Here is an 18,564-nt window from a genome sequence, read left to right as displayed (position 1 = left end):
AGAAACAGATATTTAATGAGGATGTTTTGGTATGATGTTTCGTTCATGGTACCACCATGAACGGGAGATCTGACGTAAAACGAGAAGTCTATTTTAAATGATATAATTAAAACATCTTGATATTTTTAAAGCAACAGGTTTTACAAGTTATAAGCAATTTTGGATGGTGTCAATCAAGTTTTTGGTTTAGAATACATAAACAATATGTATATCAAGTCTAGAAACCGGTCGTTTGATGTGCGAACTGGATGTGAAATTATGTAATATATCGATAATTATTTGTAAATAAATATTCACCAAACATATGTATATGTGTTCGTAGTACTTGTAGAACATATAAGGTAATTTTTGCAATAAGACAGGAGCGTAGTATAAATCTATAAATTGATGGCCTTATTATTGCCATTGACACTGTGTAGGTATATATTTTTCTAATGCTAAAATATGATTTCTCTGCAAAATGGATAACACGTATAATACCATCATAATCCTTTTATCATCAGCATTTGAATATTAAAACTTTTATTTTTGCAATTCAATAAGAGTCTTAAGTATTTTGTATAAATAAAGTCGCTACCGTTATTTATCAAAAGGGTCGATGTGTTTTGTTTTAAACACCTACCTATTTACTTTGCATTTACAAGTACTTATTTGTTAACTGCAAAAAATCATCTTACGTTAAGTACTTTAGGCATTACTTATTCACGGGTCGAATAATAAAATAACACTGAGTGAAATCATATCAGCAGTCTATCTCTACCTGTCTGTATATCTCTTCAACCAATGATCCTACTAATAATAAAATGTGTATATGTATTTGTTTCGGCTTTTAGGCTAAAAAAAACAGGTAAAATGATTGAAATTTTTAACAAGGCAATAGATTTGAAGTTGGTAATAGGATAGTTTTTATTCGATTGTGGGATGTACCTAAGTTTCTTCAGGACGCGGAAAAAGCTGCGGACTTATTCTGGTTTAGGTACTTTTATAATAACCTCACAACAAACATCATAATTAGCCAATAACTTCATCGATAAATCATCAGAAACTATAGGTAATGTAGACTCACTTATGATCAGACAAAAAAACATTGTAAAATACCGGTTGGACCATATAATGTAATGTTTCCTTAAGGTTTTCCCTTTTGTATGTAAAGATCAGAGATTATTGCAATACCTACATTATAACAGGTCGGCTTGATGATACTAATAATATTTTCCTTATAATTTTAAGATATATTTTACTCCCTTAACCAGGATAGCACTCTGAATCATTTTATCAACATTACATTTTCCACAACTATCATGGAGTACCTATATTTTATCCGACTACGGAAAGTAGTACATCTAAGTTGGGGTTAAATTCGCAAGAACCAGCTAGTAATATTATATAACATCTGACGTCTACAGAACACACGTTTCGTCGACTCAGCACCCATGATGTTACCCATAGATAATTGGGTGCCGGACACCATACACAAATCTTGTGCGAACATCCAAGAATTTCTCTTGGTTGACCCTCGTAACTTGTACCTTTTCCCCTAGTTAAATCTCGCTACGACGAAAGATAAATGCGGGGAAGAATTTAGGGTCTACGCAAGATATGTAACTTAGGAATATATGCTTTGAACTGTATTAACATTATCATAAACCAAATAAAATAATTAAAAAATGGGACCAATTGTTTAATCACATTTAATGTCATAATTTTGGTAGTCCAACAAACCAGTCCTGATTGCTCGTAACTTAGTGTATCATTTCCCTTTAAAAACTTTTATTGTGACTGAAGAAGGACCAGTTGTTCTTAAAAAAAAAAACTGTTTATCCTGCTACCCCACGTGAGTTGCTAAAAAGTCAAAAGTTTCCAGAGCTTTTACATACATAATCGGTAAAACTAATTTTAATCCATTTTGACTCATCTCGTTGCTTGCAGCGACTGTGCCAAACACTGGATTTCCTACTACTAAGTACATTATCAAAAAGCCAACTGAATATAGAAATTGGATGACCATCAATCAGTCAACCTAATACTAATTTTTAACCGACTTCCCAAAAAGGAGGAGGTTATCAATTCGGCCGGTATGTTTTTTTTTTTTTTTTTTTTTTTCTATGTATGTACATCGATTACTCCGAGGTTTATGGACCGATTTACGTGATTCTTTTTTTGTTCGACTCGGAATAGCTGCCAGTTGGTCCCATAGTCATCAGGTCAGGATCTGATGATGGAAACCCTGAGAAATCGAGGGCAACCTTCGAAAGTTGTAGGCATACATAGGGTAAAAACTTGATACTCAGGTGTACGCCTAAAAGCACTATTCAACAGTGAAGATTTGGAGCTGATCTGATGATGGAAACCAGAGAGGGTCGAGGGAACTCGACAACTGAATATGTAAACTACCTCGTGTTTGGGCTTAAATTATTTGTATTGACAAGACCTTTGCAACAGTGAAGGTTTGAAGCTGACCTGATGATGGAGACCAGAGAAAGTCGAGGGAACTCGACAACTGAATATGTAAAATACCTCGTATTTGGACTTATATTCTTTGTATTGATGAGAACTTCCCACTTGTATGGATAGTGACAACTATACGTATCACTGAAAAGCTTTAAATAAAAAACTTTTTTACAAAAAAATTAAACCGACTTCCCAAAACACTAAAAAGCAAAAAAAAAACTATTTTTAGGTGCATCGGCCTAGAAGTCGGTGGCAAAATTAACTTAGTAACATCCATTAGACACCGAATTCTAGGCCGATGCACCTAAAAATAGTTTTTTTTTTGCTTTTTAGTGTTTTGGGAAGTCGGTTTAATTTTTTTGTAAAAAAGTTTTGTTAGTACATAATATCCTGTTTTGTAAGAAAAAAAATCACCAATGACCAAAATTCTGTCAATTGTTCCACCATAAGAAAACTACTTTGAAACTATATAGAAACTAAGTAATGATGACAAATGCGTTTACATAGAAACAATGAATCTTCACTGTAGGCAATAATTATTTACAAACCGCTTAAAGATTTATCCTGGAATCTGCACTATAATTAATCATAGTTTAATTACTAAGTAAGTATATAGAGTCCATTTATGATAAGATTTATAAGATTCCGTAACACACGGCAATTATGCCAATGTTATTATATTTATAAAGGTAATTGATCTTTGATCATCAGTGAGTGACGTCACAATGTGCGCAAAATTGTCTTGAAGTTGCAAGTTCGTGTGATATTTTGTTTTTATATCCAGTTATTTTTTAAATATATTTTCCGCTACATTAAGAAGTTACTTATTGCACATGTTTTTTTTATTATTTTTCACAACTTTGTGTTACAACGAACATAATATTTGCATATTATTAACGATAGCTTTAAAACTCTATTGAATAGCCACGAGCAAATGAGTAAGAAACGGGTCAGGTCCTGTCTAGATCTTGAAATGAACCTAATAGTGTCTATAAACTAGAGGTATAATAATATCATATCGTATCTGGTAAGTTTCTTAAAGGAGACTTATTAGGAATCTAAGCACTAGGCAAAGAATAAAGAAATAAAGAAAAAGATACAGCAAAAGCGAATCAAGTATCTAAGTACTTACACACATACCAAAATGATACTCATTCACAAGAAATCAGAGCAGTACGTCAAAACAAATCCTCTTATTGTTTTATACGAAAACAGATTTAACAGCGGCATTCGCTCTTGTCTTTAAATATACCGATGACAGTCATTGCCTCCATGTGTTTCTTACATTCACTCATTCACTGCTCTGTTGACGTTTTTATATTCCTTAGCTCCGTGTGAAGATCCAAAATAATTGTACTTTTATGGTTTATGATGTAACCAACGCAGTGTTTAGGACTGGTGACAGGTTCATGACAAATAATGCTTGATATTTGGAGCGTTTAGCATAGGGTGGGATTTCGTTTGATTCTTAGTTTGAATCAAGTAATTGAAGATGATATGGATTATACTGCATTATAATAATATATTGATTTGGCATTTGCCAATATTTTATTATTTCAGGATTTGTGAACTTTAATTATTCAAGTAGTTAAATAAATTGTATGTATACAGTAGAAGACTTTTTTAGGTTAGTGCCATGATTGTAAGAAAATATAGTGCTGACTCAGCATTTTAAGAAGGACAAGGAAGAATGTAAATTAGTAAAAAACATTAAAATATTTTTATAAACAGCAGTTTATTACGATCCTAATTGAAATCCATATCAACTGACTGCAACTTAATACAATACAAATCCTTTCCAATCAGACTTAGCAATAATTAGAATAAGTTAACTTTCATTGATCGAACCAACTTCTTTTAAATAATCTTGTATTTTATCATAATTTAGTTTTAATAGGAACTTTATTCAATGGCCAGTTCGCTGGCTGGTACGCTTTGGAAGAAGTTGTCAACGTTTGCAATGATCTTGCCGATGATGGCCTTGACGATTGGAGGTCCGACTTCCTTAACGATCTCATTGCTGCTAGAGGCGATCAGCTCACGGGCAGCACGACCTGATGAAAGAAACAATTTCTATTCAGATTCTAAGACCAGAAGTAGTAAGACGAAAAGAGTAATTAAGAAAGAGAGTAATGTTTAAATATAATACCAGAAGCTGATCTATACAATATAAAAAGAGTTGACATCACGAAAAAAATATGGGTGACAATTATTTGTGTTTTAGTTTGTTGTTTACCTCTTGGAGCTAGCTACTGGACAAATATTTATCTAACCTTATAAGTAATGAGAATGTCATCAAGGATTTTATTTGCGTCCGCTAAAATGGTATGAATACACATTTGTTTGTAAATACATTTAAAAACTGGTACCTAATTATTCAGATCATGCTTATGATGTGTGAAATTATTGTTCTAAGTACTGCCTGTCATGGTAAGCAAGGAATAAGTAAGGTATCTATGGTAAGTAAGTTAGGTTCAAAACAAATAGGTACTGTGATGATTCAGTCGATAAGTGGATGGTTAGTATGAGGGAGAAACAATGGGGGTGGTAACGCGTTCTGACACTTGTATTGAAGAAAACATCAGAAAGTTATAATAACATCTAAAAAATATCTGAAAATATTAAGGTTGTTCTTACCAAGAACTTCGTTTCCATTGAAAAGGTTCTCCAGCTCGATGGTGGACTTTTCCTTTAGATCATAGGTGTGCTTCCAGTTCTTGATTTTCCAGTGCTTCTCTCCGTCCTGGCCGATGTTGTCTCCGATGTCGACTTCAGCGGTGATGACGATCTTTCCTAAAGAGTAAATAATAATAATAATAACGTTATCAGTTTAATTGATTTTAGATCCAAAAGCAAAAGTATGAAAATTTGCTAAGGCATTTGTTCTATTTCAATTTTTAAAAACCCTTGCTCTGGCTTTTTTTACTAGGGTTGTCCCAAAGATATGTCCTAGCGGTACTCCTAGCGAATATTACTAGATTTTGAAAATAGTTTAACTAGTTGTATTTTGTAGTTATTAATACTAAAAATATTGGTATAAGATCAACTTGTGAAATGAGGAACAATGCATGTTTGTCAAGAACCATAAAGGTTAGTACTTCGAATAATAAAATAAGCATGTTTTGTAAAATCGTTGTACTTATAAGTAGTTGAAGAATTTCAAGGTTGATACGTATTTCTGCATATTTTATTTAAAAAATAGAATGTATTGACATAAAAAACAAACAAACTACTGTTTTATGAAGAGCGAAAACATTGAGACGACATTTAAGTCGTATTATGATATAATCTATACATATAATAATATAATAAATCTGTAAAAAAACTGTGTCTGTACATTGAATATATTAAAAAAATAATAATTGGGTGGGGTTTAGAAACAGTAATGGAGCACAAATCCAAAAAAAAAATTCTGTCTGTATGTCTGTATGTCTGTATGTCTGTTTGTTTGTACACGCTAATCTTCCGAACTACTGAACGGATTTCAATGATTTTTTCTTTGTTGTGTCAGTATTAAGCCTGGTCAACATATAGGCTATAATTTATCTTCGAAACTTGAAGACCTGATGCAGAACACCAACAGACCAACAAAACTATAAGAGATACAAAAATGGTGTCATGGCAAAAATTGTTTCATGTGATGAGCATTTTCAGCTGAGATAATAAATTTGAAGATCTGGAACACCTGATGTGGAACCCCAAGAGCCCAGCTTCTCTGTACCATATACAGGTATGCCGTTTTAGCAAAAGTTGTTCAATTTGATAAGCACTTTCTATTGACTTATACAAATTGAAGATCTAAAACACCTGATGTGGAACTCCAGGGGCCCAGCTAGACTATAGCATATAGAGGTATGACGTTTTAGCAAAAGTTGTTCAATCTGATAAGCACTTTCTGTTGACTTATAAAAATTGAAGATGTAAAACACCTGATGTGGAAACCCAGGAGCCCAGCTAGACTATAGCTTATAAAGATATGACGTTTTAGCAAAAGTGGTTCAATCTGATAAGCACTCTCTATTTTGACGTATAAACATCGAAGATCTGGAACACCTGATGTGGAACTTCAAGAGCAATACTACACTTGTAATGTATAGAAATGAATGTTATGAAATAGGTATGGTGAATCAAAAAAAGTAATTAGTCCGTCTTTTAGATAACCCTAAAATAATGGACACGTATTTTTTCTTTTCTCCTTCTCACAAACAAATAATAACGAAGATATAACACGCTTGAATTTTGTGTTAAGTCACTGCTTAGTACAAATTTTACATACCTAGACGTGGCGTCACGAGCCCCCACTCTCCGAATTTTTTGCGTTATATATATCTCATTATTATTTTGTATGTCTCTTCCAGACCTCGGGACTACAGAGTTCCGAATTTTTGGGAGGCAAACGTGAGGCCAAAGCCAACACGCTGAAGCCCTTTTGAGACAACTTTAATGAAATGATGACACAAAACCGACAATTATCCCTTTGTACACTATAGAAATGAACCCAAGGACAATCCCCGGTGAACGTCGTTAAAAAAAAAGACAATCTGTGCTATACCATTGCTAACTGTGGATGAATACTACTTGGGCTATTGTGATGGGATGCTAATGGACTAGGAATGAGGAAACTACGGGAACTTTGGCACCTGCCGATGACAATGTATTAGGTACATGTAAAAATGGCAGGTGGAGACTCGCCAGCTCACTTACTGGGCCCCCGGGAATCTGACACTGAATAGCAACAAAAGGGCAACAGGGACATGAGCGGTTGAAGTGTGAGGATACCTCGGCGGATTTTAAACGCAGATTACGCGCTCCCTGTGGGTCACTTACCACGAGGCACCTATCCTCCGAGCAGGGCTACTAACCCTGCTCAAGCGACTCCACTCTGGATGGTCAAGCCAAGCCAGAGGCGTGAGACCTACCCCCGTCATGGTTCACTCCGACCGGCCGGAGATAGGGGACAGTATACTCTCCCTGGAGAACTCAGTATATATGTCCCGCGGGGTCGCTACTCCCCGTCATCAGCCTCAGATGTCCTGCGATGCTTATATCTCATTATTATTGTCGTTATTATCTCAAGAGCCTTTGTCCCAATTATGTTAGGGTCGACTTCCAGTCACGATGCAACTGAGTACCAGTGTTTTAAAAGGAGCGACTATCTATTTGACCTCCACAACCCGGTTAATTGCTCAACCCAACACCCCTCGGTAAAACTGGTCAGACTTACTGGCTTCTGACTACCCATAACGACTGCCAAGAATGTTCAATGACAGCCGGAACCTACAGTTTAACATCCCCTCCAAATAACGGTCATTGGTATCCACAATATACGTAGAAAGTACATACGAACTTAGAAAAGTTGCATTGGCAGGTACTTGCCAGACCTGGAATCAAAGACACACGCTCATACTTGAGAGATTGGTTTTCTACCCACTAAACCACCACGACTTCCACTAAGTCATCACGACTTTGTCATCTCAGTAACATTTAATGTTTTTTTACGTAATAATACGTGTAATATTTTTGCCACATACAACTTAAATGCGGACTAATTAGAATCACTACTTTTATCCCTATGGTCACGTCTATTGCGGTTCAGTTCTCAGCGTTTTGTTTAGTCTGCTGTGCTTTTGCCGTTAAAGTACAAAAATTAAATATATGGAACATTTCTAATGGCTATGCGTATTCCGTTGTTTTCAAGTCAACGGGCCCTTAAAATTCAATATCAGACGATTCAGATCTTTGATTTTGCTGACCCCGTAGTCGCTGGCATAAGGGACGGGATCCGCGAACGAAGTCGCGGGCAGAAGCTAGTACTACAATAAGTCATACTTTTAAATATCAATTATTTCTTTGTTTTATTGTGAACACGGAAATACTTTGTATGTACTGAAAGGAGCTATAAAATAAAGATGCCCGTAATGTTATAGTTCCTTAATCACTGTGTGTGTGTTGTCACATTAATATGTAATATTTACGATAAGCTGATTACTAATTCCTAGATACACTTATGCGAGCATTCTTGTCTAACAATTACTAAGACGACAAGTTCCATCATCATTAAGGAAATCAAATGGGCTATGTTTTATGCAAACAAGCTAACCACTTATTGATTGTTTAATTTATATTAATTTCCTTATTTATATTTTATAATTTGTAGCCTTCCACGGAATCCAGAGTAACCTAAAAATATATTTCGATAGGTATTGCAACGGTGCTTTTTAAAAGTCTGAGATCCCTTTCTGAAAAATATAGTGGCCCAGGATAAGAATATAGATTCGCTTTCTTCTCCCTTTGTCTTACTCGATCATTTATCTTTTTTGTAGTTACTAGTCGTCAAGATCAAGTTCTTATGAATATTTGTCAACTTTACGATTCTTTTGTAATAAAACGTCAATTAACGTCCTTCAAAAATTATGGCCTAAGTGAAGTCTCATAATTTTAATTACTGACTATTTTGAGATTCTCGATGAATTTAAATAATTCTTTTTCACAAGAGGGTTTATTGACCGCCACAAAATTATTTGATTTTATTGCGGTGAATGTAATGAAATAGTGAAGTTAGTGGATTCTCTAAAACCGCTTTAATTTTTAAAAGTTCAAAACGATAGTTTGAATTAGTAATATTTATGTCAAGTTTTACTTACTGAGAACAACATGGGCGTCTCCCTTTCCTTCAATAGGGAGGATGAGCAGACGTCCACTCATCTCATACTTGCCGGCGAAGTCCACGCTGCACTGTAGCTTCACGATAAGCTTCGATTTGTTAATATCACGTCTGGAAACAAAAGCAATTGATGAGTTTGGGTTTTATGTGTGTTGAGTGGATACCATAAGACGGCCAACGCAAACGAGAAAGGCCCCGGAAAAGATGGCGGGACGACCTGGATGACTATAACCCTGGTTGGTGGGAACTATCAAAGGATCGATAAAAGACAAAATGGGGAGGCCTTTGCCAAGCAGTGGGACAGTTCGGGCTAAGAAAAGAAACAAGAGTTTGGTTCTTCCAAACATACAGACAGAATTAAGTTGTTTCGAAGTTTTTTCCAATATTTCTTCTTCTTAACATGGGAAGTGGTGAAGGGTGAGCGTTTATGGGGGCTGTCTTTTGCAAACTTGACCTTGAAACAGTGCTGATTTTCAGCCTAGTTTGAAAAAATGACTTGTCATCTTTTAGTTTGCTAAGCACAAATATTCATAAGAGTCTTTAGTTTAGAAGTAATCTTTGAGTTTAGATCTCACACAGATTGTGGGTTCTGCATAAGGTACTACAGTTTACAGAATAAGCTTATTGTATCCTCGTAACCTATTCTTGAGTTATTTTTTAAGGATACTTAAGAACTGGAAAATATTAAGGTAACATTTTATTCTCGTTATTCATTTGAATAAGAAACTCAGTAAAATATGTGAGTCTTTAGGGATTGGAAATGTCTAAATTCTGCCATTTTACGAAAACTCATGACAAAATAAGATTTACATTTACTTAATAATTGCGTAAGGGATTATTCATATTTTGCTAATGGATACCAACTTAGTGGGGTCAGAAAAAATAAATAACTCCTGATTTTAAAACCTCCTCCACCAGGTAACGTAAAAAAAATTATAAGTACTTACTGCACTTTCTTAGCCACGCAGCCATTCAAGCCGGTTCCCTTAATGTCCCACAGCAGCAGCTTGAGTCCTGATGAACTGGCATCCAAGCTTTTCATATAGAAGGGATCCAGTTTCTCTACTCCAAGCTCTGGGATACCAGCAGCCAGGATTGGGATGGCGCTTTGTGCACTTTCCTTGATGCATTTGGAGTCGTCCCATTTGCATTTTCGAATGAAGGGCGCTGTGAAATCTGGTTGGTTTAGTGATTTTATTGGCTTTTGTTTTTTATTTAGATTTTTGAATTTGGAATTCTTTATTTGGAATTATTAAAAAAAATATTTTTTTTATATATTTATGTTTATTATTGCTGTTTTTCTATGATATTTAAATTACATAATTTAAATATTCGAAAGTTTTTCTTTTTAATTTTAAAAATTCAAAAAAGTATTTAGGAAGGTAAAAATATGTTTTTGAAGGAAAATTTTATTTTATTTAAAAAAATAAATAAAGTGAAACTAACCAGATGCAGCATTTGCCGAACAAACTATACTTAAGATAACCAACAAAAATGAATATCGTGAATCCATTTTTGGAATGTGAATTGTTCACTTGGGCACAACTGTTTGCTTCGGAGTTCTTCCGCGGTATATACCAACTACCAATCCACAAACATATATATATAGGATATTAAACCATAACTATGTATACGTAAACATGTAGAAAAACTAGTTTCTTTTACGAAGTCGCTTCTTACTTGAATAAAAATGAATTATAATCAATATAATTTTAAAGTACGTTGACGTTGCGCCTAGTTTTTTTTTGCTCTCAGTTAGATCAGAAGCTGTAGTGTTTGACTGTTATATGTCACTTGACTGATTTTTTTCTATTGCAAACTAGGAACTTGGAAATTGTAATTATTAAGTTCTCTTAATTTTAAATGGATTTTTACAAGCTTTTTTCTCGATAATATCCCTGTTGTTAAAAATGTATTTCCTTTCTGTCATTGCTTTTATGAAGTTTTTTTTTTTTTCAGAAATAATTTTATCAATAGTGGATGTCAATTGTATATTTTCTATTACGCTATTAGAGTAGGCAATTAAAACATTAGCTGAACTAAAATTTTATATAAATTAAAAATAATACATTGGATAGTAACCAAAACAATAAAATTTTTGATATAGAAGAGTAGCAATTTGATCAGCTTTATCCGTTCTTAAATTACTTTTTAAAATGAAACGCTTAAATCAATTAAGCAGATTAATAGCGAAATGTATAAAACTCGGCAGCAACAAGTTCTGCGGATAAATATAAAATTGATCTCAAAATAGCTTTTTGCTGCATAATTACTCAATTATTTTTAAATCAACATATAAAAATATCTACTAACGTAAAATATATCGAATGTCAACCTTAACCCTTTATGATAAAGTTTAAAATATTATCTTTTAGGGATAGTGACTACAGGTCAGTTGTATGGATCTGTCGCGAAGTGGAGACTTATGCTAGTTTACTATTTAAGTTATGTATAATTAAGGCAAAACGTGTAACGGTAAAACGCCTTTTTATTACATTCCTACCAATTATAACAGTTTTAAGTTATTTGAAATAGGTATCATCAAGAGTTTGTTTGCTTGAATGTTCTTATCTAGGGAAATATAGTTATGATCCTAATTCTTTCAGTGTCAGAACGCCTATTTATAGAGGACAGCTATAAGCTACTTTTATCTAGGTGCGCTAAGTAGTTCCAACAGATCGCAGGTAAAACCATTGGCGGAAGGTAGTGCTATTATAATTCTGTAGCTAAGTTCACTAGTTCTGTTTTACGTTGAAGTTGGTCGCTTGTCGAAGATAATGTTTATTTTTAATGGATTTATCCAACCCTATTAAAAATATATAGTAAGATGTATGTGTTGAGCCAAATTGTTGAGAAAAAACACTTAAGATTATGAGTCTAAGGTCTGCAAGCAATAGTTCAATAACCCACTAAGTAAACATTGGGACAATGGGCTAATGTGTCAAACATTTATCACGTTGACGCTAATAAGACCCTACAACATTTAGTAAAATGTATTTAGATGTCTTTATGACACTAACGGTTGTGCGATATACCTACATAAGTTATGTTTATGCTAAAACAATTATGGGTTTAAAATACCTAAGTAAAATGGTAGTGGCTCATGGAATTTTAAGGTAAGAAGTAGTCAGGTACGATAAAAAACACTTTATTAATTATTTCAGATTAATTATAACTGTATTTCTTGTGGTTTCACCTGTGTCTTGAGGAAAGTGCCTCCTTCAAAAACAAGTTGGTTTATTCCGATAAATCCACCTGTGGGGATTCCCTTAGGTATTAGGCCTGATTTCATTTAGGCTAGTTTATGAAGATTGCAATGAAAGGTTAACGTTACACTATTGACATAATTGTTTTTTTCTCTTCTGAACGGATGTTCATGAGATTTTTCAGTAATGTAGCTTTTATAACATATAGAGTACTTTATTTTTAAAACTTTAGTAGAGGACCCAGGCTGCTTTTTATATGGGTGAACTTTCATCAAAATCCATTTAGTTAGATTTAAGCGATAGACAAAGTTACTCTCCTATGTATAATATTAGTAAGGCTGACTCACTAACTATGTCAGTAGACATTACTGTTTATATGTTTTTGTATATTTGTCACCAAATCTTTATTGTTCTGTCGTTGTATATCCCGAATTAGCTGTACCTTGACTGACCTTACAAATATTTACAGACTTATTGTCTGCAAGTTTATTGACTTGCGTTTTTGTAGATTTTTGTAGGACAAAAGTTTATGTGAATTGTGAGGAAAATCCCGTATGGAATAGACGCTTTGATATGATTCATTCGATCTATCTGCTTAACAAACTAATTATGTCTATTTTGAAAACTTCTACTCATAAAAGGTGATGGTCACTTATGACATTTTGGAGCAAACTGGAAAGTTGTCCAATATCTCTCCTAAACTTTGAAAGATAGGGCTGGATAGAAAATACCATCGAAATGTGTGAATGTATTTGAGTGAATTTATTTTTAAGAATATTCAGAGAGCCTGCTGAGGGCATTAAAAGTTTTCAAAAAGAACAATATTTCAATAAAAAATACACAATAGTAACCCAAGAGTTTCTATTTACAAAAATATCAGATTCAATCAAGAGCCAATTCACTGACTGGAACTTTTCCGAAGAAGTGGTTGAATTCACCAACGATGTAGGTAATAACATTTTCCACCAGCTTGGCTGCGATCTCCTTGATGACTTCGTTGCTGCTGTTCTTGATCAGGTCATTGGCTGCCTGGCCTGAAATAGAAGAAAAGAATATTAGTTCGTCCAGCTTGCTCCTAAGCTTAGTGGGTACTGCATTCAGACACACCGTCGAATGATCATTTGTTCTAATTTTAGACCAAACAACAAAAGAACAATTTGCTGTATTAGACGAATGGGAAATGAGACAATTGTTATTAATATAGAAGTCTAGTCGTAATATATTGGGGGAATTTATTTAAGTCTTTTCTAAAGTCCCAGGTCAGCTCTTCCGAGATAATCGTCCAAATATTTATCAGAAAAAAACATTTTTCATATTAGGTAACTAAATCGTTCAGTTATGAAAATATTTATACTTACTCAGTACTTGATTGTCCTGTAACAGGCCTTCAAACTCGAGCTTCGAGTCTCCAGTAACATCAAAGGAATGAGTGAATTTCTTGATACGCCAGTATTTCTGTCCATCTTTTTCCTTGTCAATCATATCTAATGTAACCGACACTTCCAAATTAGCTGAAAAAAGAGATATTTTTATTATAAAACTACTGTAAAGTATATATTATTCTGATGTAAAAATCATTCAATTCAATGTATTTATTTGTGAGCATTTCCTATGCTATACAGAAAGGTCTTAGAATCAAACATGTCACAGCTCTATGTTCTACCAAATGGAATCGGTGTACAAATATCATATTGCTAGGTTTCATAAAAGTGTGATTGAGGAACAAATATCCAATCCAAACTTACACACTTATAAGATTAGAATATTTAAATAAAGTATCAACATTGATTACAAACTTATATAGATCAATAGATTCATCGTTTACTTACGAAGGTATGCGTTGACCTTTCCTTTTCCAGCAATTTTGACGACCAGAAGCTGACCCTCCATTTCATATTGTCCATCAACAGTCAAAGGACAGGATATTTTTAGGAATACATTCGACTTTTCTGGGATACGCCTGAAAATAAGAGCCATATTCTATTGGTCCATGAAATAAACATAGATATACACTACTACAATTAAAAAACGATAACATAAATATCACGTTTCTTTCATTTTCTAATTTTTCGAAGGATAATTATAGTTCAAATGCATTATACCGTCCACATATGTAAAAGTAAAAGTTTACAAAATTACCAGATACCAAAATATTAATATAACTGTAAAGTTTAACTTAATTATATATAACATTCATTTTATGCCTAAAATTAAGCATTGGCTAGAGTACATTCAGGACTTTACTTAAATACCTAGCAACGTGCAAACTATGCAATAAACCAGTCCGAAATTTCAGGTTCCACCAGTATTGCCAACAATTATCACTCGGAGTAAAAAAGAATGCAAAAAGAGCAATTTCGATGAAGACGATTTATTATTAACTTATAAATCTTTCTAGAATTTTTATTCCCAAATAATAATTATACCTAGAGCTCAAACTCATGCCATCCATGCAAGGCTGTACATAATTTGTAAAATAACTATTCCTAAGCTGTTTTAGATCATAGTCTATGGGAGATTTGAAATACCTACGCTAACCGCTACCTAACTTCAAACAGTACGTAAACTCATTTGCTTTTACTATAATAATTTGAAGGACTTTTTTTGCCAGAATCTGCACAGTTAATGAGACGAACTGTCTCAAAATGATTGGTTTTATTCAGATGGTAATGGAAGTTATTCCGTGTTAAGTACTTAGTTGAACTCAACTGCATCTGATCAGACTAGAAGCCTACACATTTTTAAATAGCTCAGCAAATGATAGCACCATAAAGTAAATAACCACTAGAGAGCGCACTCGCCAATTTCTTCTAAGAACACGACTCACCGCTGCGGGCCGGGGGACGCGACATAATCCGCGGCTACTATTGGTCAGTTCAAGGTCGAGTTGCGTGAATAAGCTCAGCAAGGGATTGCTCTCTTTCAATTAAAAAATATCGATAAAATGTATTTCATCGTAGTAATGAATACTCAAAAAAAAAATCGTATAAGAATATTTAATAAAAATTAGTCTATTACAAAAAGAACTCCGTACAAGAAAATTATTGATTCTTAAAATGTATTAATTTAGTATAAGTTTTTCGAATTATTGTTTTAGGGTCCTGATTGTTTTTGGTAAAAAACGATAATCGAACGTCTACATATTTCTTTATATATTTTAAATAGGTACACGATGTAATTATTCCAAAATTATGAGGATTATAAAAACTTACTAAGATAGGCAAAAACATTGTTGGAATCGCTGAACTAAATAAACGTCGGCTTTGTTTAAATATTCAAAACAATTGGGAGTGAAGTGTGCCTCAAGCAAACAACACTGTATTTTGTTGGGGACCAATTTTCCATATTTCTGGAATTAAAAAAAAAATTAAAATGTTTTTTTTTTTTTTTACGTTAAAAGTAATTTGTGGAGGCACCAGGAACAGCTGCCTCTGACGTCACTATGGTCAGTTAATTAACTTATTAGCCAAACAAAACATATTTTTTAATTAATGTTTTACTATTATCGATATCCACTTCATCCTTTAAGGTAACAGCCCAAATTTCATCGATAGGAATACAAAGGGCAAGAAAGAGATGGACGTATTAGAATTTCTTAATGAAAGAAAGGGACTTTTCCAAAAGACATCAACGAGCGTGAGCGCGGTTCACCAACCACCAGTTTAAATAGACCCCTGTGGTATTTCGTAATATAATTAAATCAAAGCCAAATTTTGGTATTGATACTTGCCGATGCCATTCTTTTTGTAACTAGATGTCCTGGATTGTTTCCCGCACCATTTCATCGCGCATGTAGGCATTTTTTTTATTTTTTACTAAATAAAATCCTCAATAATTTAGCGTGTTCGCAGGTCATAGACTTGGTCGCTACTAAAGGATCGTACTGATCGTAGACTTATAGTACGCGCAAAATCGCTAACGTTTGGCGAGCGTCGGGGCACTGTATGCGCAGTCAAGTGGTTTTATAGTCTTTGGATGGCACCTTACAAATAGTTTTTACTTAGGTATTTCTCTTTCGTTGTTATAGTTATCGGCACGAATCTTGAGCTCTGACCTACATCTGCGCAGAAGTGATTTATAAGCAAAGAACCAATCCCGAGTGACGGCTATGACGCGATGCACTGCGGGCCAATCACCGCTTTAGCCCGCTCCCGCGCCTCACTTCATACCACAAAAGGGACCCAATAAATTACTTCTGCGCAGATGTAGGTCAGAGCTCAAGATTCGTGCCGATAACTATACGTGGTGCGTCTTACTTTATTAGTTTCTACATTAACGAAAAATGTTGTTATAGTTCGGCCATTCAGAGAATGCGTTCCTGACACGTCGCGATTGAACTGACGACGTAACTTTGCAATGGCGTTGCAGTTACGATAAAAATATTTTTGCTGGTTGTTTACCGTTTTAACAATTGAGGAGCATTAAAACAACATTATTATATCAATAATCAATGAATGTAGTTACGTCGTCAGTTCAATCGCGACGTGTCAGGAACGCATTCTCTGAATGGCCGAACTATACTTACTGCACTTTGATGGGTTTGCAATCCTTTAAACCCTTGAAGGTGATGTCACTCAGAATAAATTTCAGGTTAGGTGAACTAGAGTCCACATTCTTAAAGAAAAGGGGATCCAAAGGCTTCACGGCCAGGTCTGGGATGCCATCAGCAAAGAATGGTATTGATTTAATAGTGTTCTGCACGATACATTCTTCATCGCTAGCTTTGCATGGTGTGATAAACGGCGCTGTGAATGAATAATAATAATTATAGATAGTTCTAGAAAAATAAAGGCAGCCATATACATATGGGAAAGTCACCGGTTTCCCTTGATTTTCGCGTTGTTACAACTTTACTTTGTATGGGTGTAAATGACATTGTGTGGCTACTAGAGTTATGGTATATTTTGCAATCTTGGGAAGCACTACCTAAGGGTTGGCCAAAGCCTCATCAGGTATATCCATCCCACTCACGTCATCATCTACGAAGCTTAAAATATCCACACTGCGTTCACTGACGTGCATGCCCAGAGCGGTAAGAAGGTATGGGTAAATTCCCATAGCTTTTGGAGATTATTGTCCAACAGCTGAATAAAAAGGTGAAGGAAAATATCCGGAGGAAACTTGGACTATAAAGTTTGAAATCACCAACTCGCTTTAAACAAGAGTGGTGATTAATGCTCAATCCTTCTTTGTAGGAGAGAAGGTCTGTGCCAAGCAGTGGGACGATAAAAAAGATGATGATGATGGATGTTTATCAACTGCAACGATGATTAAAGTCTAATGTGTACAGAATATATCTGCATAAAACACTAAAAAGCAAAAAAAAATCTATTTTTAGGTGCATCGGCCTAGAAGTCGGTGTCTAATGGATGTTACTAAGTTAATTTTGCCACCGACTTCTAGGCCGATGCACCTAAAAATAGATTTTTTTTTGCTTTTTAGTGTTTTGGGAAGTCGGTTTAATTTTTTTGTAAAAAAGTTTTTTATTTAAAGCTTTTCAGTGATACGAATAGTTGTCACTATCCATACAAGTGAGAAGTTCTCATCAATACAAAGAATATAAGTCCAAATACGAGGTATTTTACATATTCAGTTGTCGAGTTCCCTCGACTTACTTTCTCTGGTCTCCATCATCAGGTCAGCTCCAAACCTTCACTGTTGCAAAGGTCTTGTCAATACAAATAATTTAAGCCCAAACACGAGGTAGTTCACATATTCAGTTGTCGAGTTCCCTCGACCCTCTCTGGTTTCCATCATCAGATCAGCTCCAAATCTTCACAGTTGAATAGTGCTTTTAGGCGTACACCTGAGTGTCAAGTTTTTACCCTATGTATGCCTACAACTTTCGAAGGTTGCCCTCGATTTCTCAGGGTTTCCATCATCAGATCCTGACCTGATGACTATGGGACCACCTCGGGAGTATATCCTATCAAACAAAAAAAGAATCATCAAAATCGATTAATAACTGGCGGAGTAATCGCGTAACAAACATACAAAAAAAAAAAAAAAAAAAAAAAAATACGGTCGAATTGAGAACCTCCTTTTTTGAAGTCGGTTAAAAAATATCTCACTGGACTTACCTAAAAGAGCGCTCGTGAAGCTTATAAGTACACCTGCTATGATCAATATTCTTGGCACCATTTTGAAAATTTGATATTGCACTTTATTCAATTGTAATTCGGTCACTACTGAGCTAATACATGTATTGATATCGTTATTTATATCATAGACATCGTACATAAG

General features: G+C 34.5%; 2 protein-coding genes across 3 annotated transcripts; both read right to left on the bottom strand.

The window, feature by feature from the left end:
* Nucleotides 1-4,167: 4,167 nt before the first annotated feature.
* LOC124633780 (protein takeout-like) lies at nucleotides 4,168-10,722 on the bottom strand. Of its 2 annotated transcripts, none has more exons than XM_047169113.1 (5): nucleotides 10,562-10,722; nucleotides 10,063-10,282; nucleotides 9,096-9,226; nucleotides 5,089-5,244; nucleotides 4,168-4,505 (listed from the first exon to the last, which is right to left on the bottom strand). In XM_047169113.1, exons 1-5 carry the CDS (start codon nucleotides 10,626-10,628, stop codon nucleotides 4,354-4,356), a joined length of 726 nt encoding a protein of 241 aa, XP_047025069.1. In that variant the 5' UTR covers nucleotides 10,629-10,722; the 3' UTR covers nucleotides 4,168-4,353. The 2 variants fall into 2 exon arrangements, with proteins under 2 accessions (XP_047025069.1, XP_047025068.1); XM_047169112.1 differs by having other exon boundaries at nucleotides 10,063-10,291; nucleotides 10,562-10,690.
* A 2,262-nt stretch (nucleotides 10,723-12,984) lies between these two features.
* Nucleotides 12,985-18,498, bottom strand: LOC124633782 (circadian clock-controlled protein daywake-like). Its single transcript, XM_047169116.1, has 5 exons — nucleotides 18,402-18,498; nucleotides 16,847-17,066; nucleotides 14,151-14,281; nucleotides 13,680-13,832; nucleotides 12,985-13,355 (listed from the first exon to the last, which is right to left on the bottom strand). Exons 1-5 carry the CDS (start codon nucleotides 18,460-18,462, stop codon nucleotides 13,204-13,206), a joined length of 717 nt encoding a protein of 238 aa, XP_047025072.1. The 5' UTR covers nucleotides 18,463-18,498; the 3' UTR covers nucleotides 12,985-13,203.
* Between the last annotated feature and the right edge of the window lie 66 nt (nucleotides 18,499-18,564).

The sequence above is a fragment of the Helicoverpa zea genome, chromosome 10, assembly GCF_022581195.2.
Source record: "Helicoverpa zea isolate HzStark_Cry1AcR chromosome 10, ilHelZeax1.1, whole genome shotgun sequence".
Taxonomy (NCBI): Eukaryota; Metazoa; Arthropoda; class Insecta; order Lepidoptera; family Noctuidae; genus Helicoverpa; species Helicoverpa zea.
The sequence above is the reverse complement of the archived record's forward strand: the minus strand, read 5'-3'. Positions and strand labels throughout refer to the sequence as shown.

Coding starts and splice junctions, on each gene's coding strand:
- LOC124633780 (XM_047169112.1), bottom strand. CDS start 10,628: ATGGATTCACGATATTCATTTTTGTTGGTTATCTTAAGTATAGTTTGT. Junction 9,227..10,062: donor TGCGTGGCTAAGAAAGTGCA/GTAAGTACTTAT, acceptor TTTTGTTTCCAG/ACGTGATATTAACAAATCGA. Junction 5,245..9,095: donor AGACGCCCATGTTGTTCTCA/GTAAGTAAAACT, acceptor TTTACTCTTTAG/GAAAGATCGTCATCACCGCT.
- LOC124633782 (XM_047169116.1), bottom strand. CDS start 18,462: ATGGTGCCAAGAATATTGATCATAGCAGGTGTACTTATAAGCTTCACG. Junction 17,067..18,401: donor CTTCACGAGCGCTCTTTTAG/GTAAGTCCAGTG, acceptor ATTCATTCACAG/CGCCGTTTATCACACCATGC. Junction 14,282..16,846: donor TGCAAACCCATCAAAGTGCA/GTAAGTATAGTT, acceptor TCTTATTTTCAG/GCGTATCCCAGAAAAGTCGA.